At 32.0% G+C, this 12,472-nt stretch overlaps 1 protein-coding gene across 2 annotated transcripts; it reads left to right on the forward strand.

Annotated features, from left to right (window-relative positions):
• Window positions 1-122: 122 nt before the first annotated feature.
• On the forward strand, window positions 123-4,790 carry LOC149482922 (trypsin-like). 2 transcript variants are annotated; one of them, XM_089703696.1, is made up of 7 exons: window positions 123-313; window positions 1,694-1,795; window positions 2,034-2,146; window positions 2,373-2,541; window positions 2,721-2,843; window positions 3,922-4,056; window positions 4,548-4,790. In XM_089703696.1, exons 1-7 carry the CDS (start codon window positions 254-256, stop codon window positions 4,776-4,778), a joined length of 933 nt encoding a protein of 310 aa, XP_089559822.1. In that variant the 5' UTR covers window positions 123-253; the 3' UTR covers window positions 4,779-4,790. The 2 variants fall into 2 exon arrangements, with proteins under 2 accessions (XP_089559822.1, XP_089559823.1); XM_089703697.1 differs by lacking the exon at window positions 3,922-4,056.
• Window positions 4,791-12,472: the final 7,682 nt, after the last annotated feature.

Below are 12,472 nucleotides of genomic sequence, written 5' to 3' on the forward strand. Positions count from 1 at the left end.
GTAATATAGGATCGTGATCTCGTAGTCGTACCTACATTGTATTTGTAATTTGTAAATCGTTACCTACACAAGCTCTAGATTTTAATCGTGTGGGAGTCGATACGTTACGGTATACGGTTTTTTCCGGATAATTTGCAACATTTTTATTGATGTTCCGATCTATTGATCGCTATGTTATGTATCTATCCAACGCAAGCAAATTATTAATTATAACTTGATAGTTACACGTAGAAGACACGAATGAAAGTGTGAGATGGCTCTAGCGCTGCCTATATTTTATGTTAAATACATGAAACTGTTATTAATGCTCAAGGTATGACGTTCTACTAAACAGACATAGAGTAAGAAGCTTTATGATAATGTTATGTAGGCAATAAGTACATAGTATACAGACAGTAACGAAGTCGCCTTGTGCTTGCTGTCCCTGTGCATATAGACGCTAGTCATTCAATCAAATAGCAAATTCAACCAGATGACTGCGACAAAATATACACATTACACACACAGCTAAGCTCTTTTAAATTACGCAACGAATTTTTGTGCGGTTTTTTAATAGCTATAGTGTAGCAGTATGATATAATTTGTTAAATTTTATACAAAGCAAACGAAGCCACGGGCAGAGTCTAGTTATAGGTACCTGATAAGGAACATCGCCAAGTTTAGCAGGCCAACCGTTGACCACTCGTGGTACAAATTCGTTGTCATCGAAATAAGGGGCTCTCGTTGTTATCTTACTCTCTTCAAAGTTACATAAAAAACTCAAAATTAAAATAATAACTCTTAAAAACATTGAGATGGATGGAGATCAAATCAATGATAGATGATTTTTGATTGATTGTTGTCTCCTTGCTGTCTCGTGAAATTTTTACAAATGAAAGAAAAATGTCGTTGATCTTTGTAATAGAGTCTATATTTTAGAGCTAATAATATCTGGATTAAGTATTATTGTCGTAAATCTCTACTAATTATATAGGATATATTATTTTAAAATTAAACACGCTTTTTCTTATCTAATGATCTAGTAGAAAAACACACAATATCGATACCTGTGATCGATTCAATATAGGTATGTATGCGGTGAATTTTTATTTTCTGTGTAAATTCCATCAAAAATCCGATGTCAAAATTGTTATGTTATTAACACAAGGTATTGTTATAAATAACTATAATGATTATGTATAAAAGCAAGAGAATATATAAATATTAATGAAATCTTATCCACATGTAATTCCATGCAATCAAATTTTATAATTTTAATAAATCTATGGATTTTTAACTGTAGCTTTGGTGGATTGCCGAAGTTCAGGGATTCTTCGGAAGGCAATGAACAAAATGAAAAGGAATTGAATTTCAAAGTAAGATTTCTAGACCATCACAGGCTGTTAGCTGAAGCACAGATTAGAGAATAGTTACTGGCTGAAGTGCATCGTTTAGTTAATGGGCTATTAGATAGATTGTTGTTTAAGCTACTTAGTTGAGACATGGATAATGTAACAATTAAAAATATTTGCAACCCTTCGAACCCTAGACTATTAATTTAACTATCCTTTGCACTGAACCATCACTGCTCTGCATTCAGTGCTCTACATTAGATGGAACAGTCGTATGAAAAGAGGAAAGATTTTATATTTTGTTGTAAATGAATACCTAAGCCACATTTATTTTTCATTTTTATCAACTTATACTTTTACAGGCAGTATTAAAAGAAAACGAAGAATACAGTCCATATGTTGATCAGTGTCCGTTGAAAATACTCGGAGGGCAAGAAGCAGCGATTACCCAAGTTCCTTATCAAGTAATTCGCATTTGTTTTTCATTTCCACATTTGCATTGTTATTATTGGAATTATATGAATATGTATTGTGCGTACACGTAATTTATATTACTGCATGTTACGTAGCTTATTTTTTTAATGTTAAAAATGTTTTACTTCAGCGCTAATTAGGAATCTATAGAGAAGAAAAATTATTGCGTAATATTTTAAGTGCCAAATTAATGTTATAAATAGTTAGTAATTATTAATCTTTTTGTAGGTATCAATCCGGAAAAAGAATTGGTTTGGAATTTATTGGTCATCGTTTTGTGGTGGATCTTTAATAACTTTGAAATATGCCTTGACCGCTGCACATTGTTTTATTAATGAAGAGTAACGTATATAAATCATTCATTTACCATTTTTTTTTAATATAGGAAAAGTCATCTAAAAATAAGAGCCATATACTGTGTACAGTAGATATGTTCTTGAAGTAAGGTTGAGTAAGGCTGGTTTCACATGAAGCACGAGTTTGTTCTTCTTGGTGTCATAATGTGAACTCTCATTTTACATAATAAATCTTATATATCGTAAATCTTATTTATCTTCGTATTTTCAGTACATATTCAATAAGGAATCTTAAAAACGTTCGTGTGGTAGGAGGCACGACTGTAACGGCGGTGACGATATTCGACGCAGTGCCGGAACAGTGGAGGAAAATCCAACACTTTTATAAACATTTGAATTATAATTTCACTATATTGAAACATGATCTTGCGATAGTTGAGGTATGGTCGTTTTTTATTTGATGTAAGTTGTAAAATTAATAATTTTGTAGTAGTGCTATTTGAATAAAAGTTAACTCGAAAAAACTATAGGTAGAGTTCTTCAATTTCATGTTTTAGTAATAATATTAAATAGGTATAATTATTTATTTATTTAATGAAATACTAAAAATATCTTATAGGTGAACAAAAAATTCGTCGAATGTGATTCTGTGAAACCTATTCGTCTTTTGTCACTGAAATCTCATGAAAATGTAAAAGTGAGGCAGCAATGTTTAGTATCGGGATTCGGGTTAAAAGAAAAGGTAAGATAGTAGCTTTAGAAATAGTGTGATAATTATCATAGTGGCCTAGTGTGCCTGATATATTGCCGACTACATATTGAAAAATAGGATACTGATATTCTAAGGGCGCTTGTGCACTACAAGGAATTTTACTGTCCGGCATTCCGATTTTTTACGGTCCGGTGTGGCATGAAAAAACCGATGAATTGCTTGTGCACCTGTCCGTCTTTACTCGGATCAGTGCGGTACAGTTCAAGGAAGTTTGGCGGTATAATGCTATCATAAATGATTGATTTTGCATTTTACAAGAAACGATTAAAAAATATAGAAGGTGAAATATTATATTACTTCGTTATAATAAAAAGTAAAGTTCCGTAAGAGATTTAAAATGCGTGTTTCACTTATTTATTTTAATCGGTGACGAGGAGCTAAAGCTATTCCCACTTGAACTTTAACTTACCAACACTTACTTCGATAATAATTATAGGTCAATGCTTGGTCAATGTATATAAAATAACAATACCGACTTCTCAAATCTCATTGCCAACTAAAAGAAAGTAAAACAAGAGCTTGCTTTCAATTGGCATATGCAGTAAAAACAGTAAAATCCAAGCAAGTGGGCATTCGAAAACAATTATACCTACAGCGACTCGTAGACACAAAAAACCATCCGGAATAGGGAAAAGTAAAATGTCGGACAGTAAAATTACGTATAGTGCACAAGCATAGTATGTATATAGATTAATGGCGTGCCATACCGGACCGTAAAAAATCGGAATGCCGGACCGTAAAATTCCTTGTAGTGGACAAACGCCCTAAGCCAAGAAATAAAATAATTATATAATTCAATATTTCTGTACTTAGAATATATATACAGATTGAACTATTGAATTGAAATTTTTGCTTTAGGTATTATAGCGTGTAGGTGGTATTCTAATATCAAGACCGGTTTTCATTACTCATTATTATGTGTCTCTATAGTCTTTGTTCATATATTATTATGCATGGTACTAGCGACTATGCATCTTAAAAAAAAAGGTAAATTTTAATAAAAAATGCAAATTCATAGTAGTTTTTACCAGAAATATCTTCTTTCTAGAATAAATATGCTCACAAGTTGGCTATGGTCTGCGTGCCCATAATTTCGGAGACAGTTTGTGAATATTACTACAGCTCATATTATTTGCATTCCTCTGTTTTATGTGCAGGGGATAATGGAAAAGATTCTTGCCAAGTTAGTATGAGTTTCCATGCCTTTGTATTTTAATATGCCCTCCACGTTTCGCGATGAAACATAAAACATAGTTTATACCATATAGGTACATAATATTATATCGTGAACAGGTTGTATATATTTCTTATATATTTTAATCTTATGTAGTGAAACAGAATCTGTAGAATGAGGTTGAATTCCGACCACTGGGTGATCTTGGTGAAATAGTCCTATTGAGCTATATTATCACGGTCAAGGATGCAGTGAAACTAATCAGGAAATGTGTGAATGTAGTCAGGACTGTGTGTGAATAAACAATAGCTTCTTTAAGATCAGAGTCGCCTCACGGTGAGGTCTCTCTTCTGTCGCCCTTGCTAGCGTATATACATCTAATCAAATTATCTTTTTCGAAAGCAGTAGAGTCGATAAAGAGTCGATAATTATCATTACAAATGCATATAATATGTAAAATGTAAGATAGTTATGTAAATGTATTAAATACTATGTTTTAGGGTGATTCAGGAGGACCATTAGTATGTCATGGCGTTTTAGCTGGTATCGTGGCGTGGGGAGGGGTTTGTGGAGTACATCCAGGTGTTTACACTAAAATATCATATTATACTTCACAAAACAATGTGCCGTTTATGAAGAAAGCTACGAATGTTCGACCTAGCTTGTTATTGGTGGTATTGACAACAGTATGTGCGCTGTTTTTGTGTAACTTTTATATTAAGGTTGTATAAAATAAAGATTGTTTAAATAATAATTGTGTGTTTATTTTTCATCTCATTTTAAAATAAAAAGGATACATTTCTAGGAGCAAGGAGAGTCTCTCTATAAGTAAATATGAATTGCGCCATCTCTGGAATATTCTATGAAACTGATTAATGTTAAAAGATTTGTATTTAGTACCTAAAGCATTCGATAGACGACGCTAATAATAGCGTTTTATATAAATAAAATGTACCTAATAATTTCTCTACATTTTCAATTTTTATTACGAAGTGTAGTTATTATGAATACATGCTGTAATATTTAGGTAGGTAGGTACCACAATATATTAAAGAAAAATGTATCCTTATCAGCGATGACAGAGTGATGATAATATTCTATTCCTATTTCCTATATTACCTACATATAGAGCTAAGAATACCTAATATTAATACTGCATTATATGTATTTGTAATATTTATGACCCATTTGTTGAAAAATAAACATCGTTGGTAATTTATATCATTTTGCAAAATCCATTGATCATAGAATACGTACCTAATAATATTATTTTAGGCTCTACTTTGTAGAGTGAGGTCAAAAAGATATAGCTCGACCAGGGAGGTACTGCTGCTGCGTTTCTGTTTTGTGGTAGGTCTCATATAATAATAATGCAATTAATAACTTAAGACCCATTTGATATTTTTATTTATACAATTTAACAAAACCATTTAAATTATTAATTAGATTTTTCCCCATTAAAAACTCTACTATATGTATAATAACTGTATATTAGGTAATAAATGTATCTTAAATACTAGCTTAGAAACTAAGAAGTTCGAGATTAATTAAAATTTACAAAAAATTTCAGACTTATATTGAAAGCTGGTCGAGGAGAAGCTCATCGCTGCCCTGGTTGATAAACAAATGGCTGTTGGGATGTTCATGAAATTAATTCAAGATTTTATTGCCTTACTTGTTCTCTCCAAATCAGTTTAGATTTCAATAAAAAAATACCTATCTTATATTGAGGATGGTTTATTACCTATAGGTAATACACCTATTACACACAAAAAAAACTCTACTTTTTACCTAATTTTACGGTATATTAATTTTTATTCGCCTTTTTACTTTTTATACTTAGGTACTGTTTTACATGCTTGTAGCTTGAGTGGAATAGTAATATAAACGATTAAGATTAATTACATTTAACTTCACTTCCATCTATATGGGATCAATTCGGGCGTAGGTATGCCTGAAAAATATGAAACCTTTGACTTATACGACTTAAACTAAGCCCTTCTTCGTCTTCTCGAAAATTCTTAATCTTAAATTAAATTGTAACTAGTTAACTAGTTACTTATTAAGGCGATCGTAGTGTACATTAAACATCACATGCCTCGCTGCCGTCTCACGGGCGCCCTCTCGAGGCGGCCTCCGGAACTCCGTACATAAATTATAACTTCCGCTAGTTTACACTAAGATGGATGGAGCGGGTCACACTGGGTGATCTATGGAAAATATTAATGAATTTTGAGCAGGTAATTTTGGAAATTGTATGATTGCAGTAATTCAATTCAACTGCTTTTAAAATATACTAACAGCTAGGTAACCAACGTACAAGACCAATAGTAGAAAGAATATGTGGCAATCTAACACTGAAATAAATTTTTAAGCCGGTCCCGTTGTTTCTAAAATTAGCGCGCTTTACCAAACAAACAAACTCCAGCCTTATAGTATTAGTATAGAATGTTGTTTGTTTAAGTTCGTGATTTTCGATTTATTTGCCGATTTCATGTAAGTATATGTTTCATCAATTTAGTGCTCTATGAATCAATTCATTGTCATGAAAGTCTGAATGTTTCCTATTTCTATTATAAGTAATATACCAGTGCCTTTACTGGTCAAATCAGCTCAGACTTTATTTGTGTTTTATCCAAATTTAATGGAACTTTGAAGCATCTTACAGTGAAATACTCCAACATTAACCTGTTAATTTACGAAAAGGAAACACCGCGTGTGCGCGCGCTCTACCAAAATCTCGGCAGGTATTGTCTTGAGATTCGTATTTAATTAGCACAACCTCAGCTGATGCACTGCCCGGATATTAAGACACGCATTGCTAATTACTTCGCTAACTGACGTATTACTCACATTGTTATTTATTCAACGAATATTATTAATTTGGACCTGGATTAAATTGATGAGAGATAGTCCTGATGTTTTTTGATCAGATATAAGAAGTACGATACGATATGAGTACCTACTCTTTAGAAACTGCTTTCGAATAGTAAGGAGAAAGGCTCTACGTGGCTCTACATGGACAATATTACCTCGATAACTGACGTATTACTCAGATCGTTATTGATTCAACGAATATTAGTATTAATTTGGAGCTGGATTAAAGATTTAATTGGGAGAAGCACAATCAATCATTCTTGATGCTTTTTTTAAACAATAAAGAGTACATTGTTACTATGATGGTCGATGAGTATAAAAATACTTAACTGCTTTCTTGAACATTTTAGAATAGAAAGGAGAAAGGCTCTACACAGGCCTATCTACATGACTTCAGCAGTCTTTATAATCTTTGTGACTTTTTCTTAAATTCTTTTGCTGGAAAGTTGTATCTTTTCACCATCTTTCTATTCATGAAAACTGATGGACGGGGTGGAAGTTCACTAAGTGCTTTCATTCCAATAACTGTTGTATTTAATTACAATGTAGCTATGACGGGTTGCACTCCGGGAGTGCCGGCAGAAGTGAAAACTTGATTGGTATCCGTCTTACGCTTTTTCGATCAGGTCACGTGTCCTGACGCGAGTTTAAGATTTTATACCCATTACAGAAAAAGTGCTCAACGCCGCTAAAGAAGTTTTCACTTCAAAAAATCCGGATTTAAAATCTTCGATGTCTTCAGCTATTTCCCTTCTTCCTGCTTCCCTATGTACCTACATCATTGCTTACATCTTATAACATGCAACAATTACAAGAGATAAGACGGTTAATTAGTTCTGTCAAGTTAACTAGCAAGTACAAACTACTGATTAAACGATGCAATTGCACTTAGCGCTTGTACATGCAACTTAAACAAGTTGTGTTTAAGTTAATTTGTTAAGTTAGATTGATTTTGTTTGCTAATACAATTACTTAAGTGGAGTTCATATAAGATTCCAGACATAGGTAGTTAGTTTATTTACTTTTTATATACGACATAGGAGTTTATATATTGTGTTAATGTTTTCTATTTTGTAAATAAATATAGATATTTTACACTTTTTTTTAATACTCATTGACAGAATGGACTAACATAGAGAAAATATATAAAAATGTTAATTTTTTATACACAATAAAGAAATAAAGTCATTTTTATGTGTTTTAAACACTGATCGACATCGACAAAGATCTTAGAAGAATAACTGAGATGATGACAACAAATATTGTAAGTATTGCACTACTTTTCTTTTAAAATATCAATGACTAAAGATGTTTCTGTAACCTTAAAAAATAATGCCCTAAAAGCTAAAATCTAACATAAGAAATCATAATCTCATATATACTTACATAAAAAAGTAGGTATATAGGGCTTATCAATTAGACACCAAAATAATAATAATAAAATATCTCACCAATGTACATCTTCTCTAGATATAAAAATGAATCCTTTCCCTTGGTCGCGGCATCACGCGTGAACGGGTGGACTGATCTGATTTTTTTTATAATATTCCTTGAAGTACGAGGATGGTTCTTATGGAGAGAAAACGTAAACACGTACCACGGGCGAAGCCGGGACGGACTGTTAGTACACAAATAAAAACAATAAACAAAACATCAACGTCAAAGAACACAAAAAGCCACTACAGCGAATGATGAGACGAACAGATGTGATACAATACTTCGTTATAGCTATAATGGATCCCGCTTCATAAAATATGCACCTAAATATTAGATGCACTGTATGAAATGTCAAATAAGTGCATTATGTTGGAATAAACTTTGAGTGTGCTGTTTTAAAAATTGGTTAAGTCGATGTTCATTTTCAAACGTGTAGAGAATGGAGTTTTTCTGATAAAGTTGGAAAATGTGATTGTTATATTGTAAAATCGATAGTTAATATAAAAAGGAATAGTAACCACTGTGCAGATTTACCTAGATACAAAATTATCTTAATAGATAAAGTCATAAGAAATGACTTAAAAGCAATGCTTTTAAAATACTCTACTTGCCAAATATTTTGAAGTTTGCTCAATAAAAGTTGTTGCTCCAACTTAAATTACTAATATTAACTATGATAATTATATTTAATCCGAAAGTTTGAAGGAATTTTTAACTTCGTAGTCGGCATTTGGTAAACAACTTTAATAAAAAACTTCATTAGCCTAACTGATAAACTTGTTGTTACGTATAAACAATTTTTGTTCACCAATAAATCTCATGTCGCCCTAAATAAAAGTGACCATCTGAATCGTCTAAAAGCTATAAAGAGTGGGCCACTGCAGCCATTACCAGCGCTTATTAAAAATGTGGCTGGAATATCAAATTGCCATCTTCCTATTGTCCTGCACCCCTGGTACGGAGATAGCTCCCCTCGTATGCTAGAGTACTAGGCTTACTGTACAGAGTAATTGTGTACAGAGTGTTAAAATAATGCTGAAATGTTGAGTGATCAAATTGTTATATTAAAATATTTAAAATAAAGCAAAGTATGATAAAAAATTAATGTTTTATTGTTTGATCATATAAATGAGGCGAGGATAAAGCATATTAAAAAACTTTCAAATTATTTATAAAAGCAAATATTATTTTAAACATAAAGCTTAGCTATAATGATAAATTAATGATGATTAACATATTAATATTAAATTAATAAATTTAACGATTTTTACTAAGCTCTTTTTTATTAAACTCTACTACAAAATATAAAAGTGAACTAGAACAAGAATACGAAAGCATTTTCACAGTTCACTCTACCAATATCTACTCTACATTTAAAACGTTAAACGAAGAGCTAAATTGTTATCCTGCACTAGCATTGGCCCTGCCTTTGTTTGTTTTTTATATATAAATTCAGTTGTCACATCTCCCATGATAAATGGCAACACTGACATGCTAGTCATATGGCGAATTGGGCCCGATTGCCGATGGAGGGTTTTGAAATATGGCAACGATTTTTATACGACAGTGTAAATTATTTATATTGTGATATACAAGTGGATGCGTAATGCACTTGTTGGTTTGATTTTTGTTTCTTTTTTAGGAAGTGTGGTTTAGATGTGTCATATGTTCGATATTGCAGGTTAAAAAATAAATAGAAAGACTAATAAATTAATGAAATAGAGAGTAGGTACTTTTTATTTAAGTTTTATGTTTTGTACTCTACCTCTACTTTGATAACATGGGAATTGGTAGGTATCTTAAGTAAAATTAATACAGTAAATACAAAAGATAAAAATATTGAGAACCCTTTTTATAAATAACTCATCAGTTAATTTACCGAACAAAAAACGAACATTTTATATCAAGTTTACAGTCAAATATTTCGCTGCCATAACCCATTATCTTTATTTTTAAGTCTCTCAGACTTAGGAAGTAGACAGAGGATATTAAATAAATAATAAGCAAATCCATTCGCTTCGAGTTTGCGTTTTTTTCGGCTCCATTACAGCGTTGCGCGCCCAATTTGGAAATATTGAATAAGTAAAACCTTCCCGAAATATGAATACAGATAACGTAGAAAACAGAACTGGCACAGTAGATTTTGTTCATGATAGATATAGATTTTTTTATAGACTGGTAATACATTGTTACTTCAATTGATATCACTACATAGTATAAAACAAAGTCGCTTTCTCTGTCCCTATGTCCCTATGTCCCTTTGTACGCTTAAATCTTTAAAACTACGCAACGGATTTTGATGCGGTTTTTTGTAATAGAGTGATTCAAGAGGAAGGTTTTAGTATATAATTTATTAGGTTTTAGACAAAGCGGGCGAAGCCGCGGGCGGAAAGCTAGTTTCTTAATGAAAAAGAGTTTTATTTTTGAGTTTTTTTTAGGAGCAAGTGGCGCTATTGTCAAAAGTGATGGTATGGGAATAATTCTAACCAACCGGGTCGTTGAAAAAAACTTATTTCTGAGTATTTTATAATTAGGTAACTACCTACTAGTTGAACATTAAAGCCTTTAAATTATTATCAAATTACTCGTAAATAAATTCACTCATAATTACCTTTTTCTGTTGCACTTTCAGGTATGGTAATTGGTAACAGATGTTATGCTATTCAGTCCGGATTCAAAGAAAAAAAATCTGACTATCCACGTAACGTACTTTTTCCCAAGAATCTGTCTATTTTTGATATGAGTTGTAAATGATTTAGATAACTGAAACTAACTCGACTTTTTTATATACTGATGTATCTACAAATGTATTCTTTGATGAGCGGCAAAAAACAAGCCGGTAAACGCATTATGACGAGTTACCTCACATTACTTACCTCAAAATATCATCCGAAAATGTGGGAAAATGCATCATGAAAATATAAAATTCTTACGCTTGTAATACTGATGAAAATTGCTCTTTCCATACGTTTCGTTTTTGTTACGGAAATTGGAGAACTCTCGTACGTTTTGCCGTCATAAAGCGTTTTGCAGCTTTGAAATAAATTCTTGTTTTATTGCAAACTAAATCAAATAAACTTTACTGGAGTATACACTGAATTATGTATATTTCTGTAAACGTGAAAAATATCCCAACCAAATTTTATGTTTCGCACACTTTGTTATTACATCTATTGCATTTTTATAAAAATGTTTCTGGATTCAAGTTATATACAAGTTTAGGTTCATTCTCAACACATTGAAATAATCAGTATTGCAAGTCATCAACTCTTTAAGCATTTCAATTGACAATCTTTACCGTTAGATACAAGTCGATTCCTCGAACGTCGGCATTACAGTAGTATTTGAGTGACATGCTAAATCGGTGATTATAATGCCATTGTTGATTCTAGCGGTTTATTTGTTTTCTCAAACGACACTACTGAAGGCGTTTAGAATAATCCATTTGGGTATTGTGTCAAAATGTTTGTCAAATTTGTTCTCGCAGCGGGCGATTGTTTTTTGTTAACGATTTTAGGAACGCATCATTTGCTTTGCGGGATTGTGGTGTGCTGCTGAAATTTTAACCAAGTTATCGGTTGTATTTTACCAATTATTATGGGAACAATGTGTCGTTATTATTTTAGTGTAGCTTTTGTAGCTTTGATATCATCGAGTTTTTGTTTTGTTATCAATTTAAAAATGTGGTTAGTTATTTAAATAGGATTTGGTTCAGTACCTAGGTAGTGGATACAGGGTATTAAGGTGCGTACAGATTATATAACATTGTGTTATATAACACGACAAAATGTACTGAAAAATTGTTAAGTATAACAATGTTACATTGTTTTATAACATTTTTCAGGACATTTTGACGTGTTATATCACAATGTTTTAACACAATGTTATATAATCTGTACGCACCTTTATGAATGGAAAAGCAAATGCAGTCAAACATTATTGTATTACCTACCTTTACGATTAATTAATGTTTATTCGGTACGGATCTACTAGTCCGGGATACATCGCCCATTTTTGCAAGTGATTACTATCAAGCTAATTTTTCGTGAGTAGCTTTATTTTGATGAGATGCCCAATAATTTCATGTACGAAACTCTCGATTGTGGTAGCT

Source organism: Colias philodice, chromosome 14 (assembly GCF_061535455.1).
Source record: "Colias philodice isolate Cphi_HAF_F1 chromosome 14, ilColPhil1 Martin Lab GWU primary, whole genome shotgun sequence".
Taxonomy (NCBI): Eukaryota; Metazoa; Arthropoda; class Insecta; order Lepidoptera; family Pieridae; genus Colias; species Colias philodice.

Bases quoted from the DNA above. Each gene is read 5' to 3' on its own strand.
- LOC149482922 (XM_089703696.1), top strand. From the start codon at position 254: ATGGCTCTAGCGCTGCCTATATTTTATGTTAAATACATGAAACTGTTA. The intron at 314-1,693 runs GTATGACGTTCT...ATACTTTTACAG, and splicing joins AACTGTTATTAATGCTCAAG to GCAGTATTAAAAGAAAACGA. The intron at 2,542-2,720 runs GTATGGTCGTTT...AATATCTTATAG, and splicing joins ATGATCTTGCGATAGTTGAG to GTGAACAAAAAATTCGTCGA.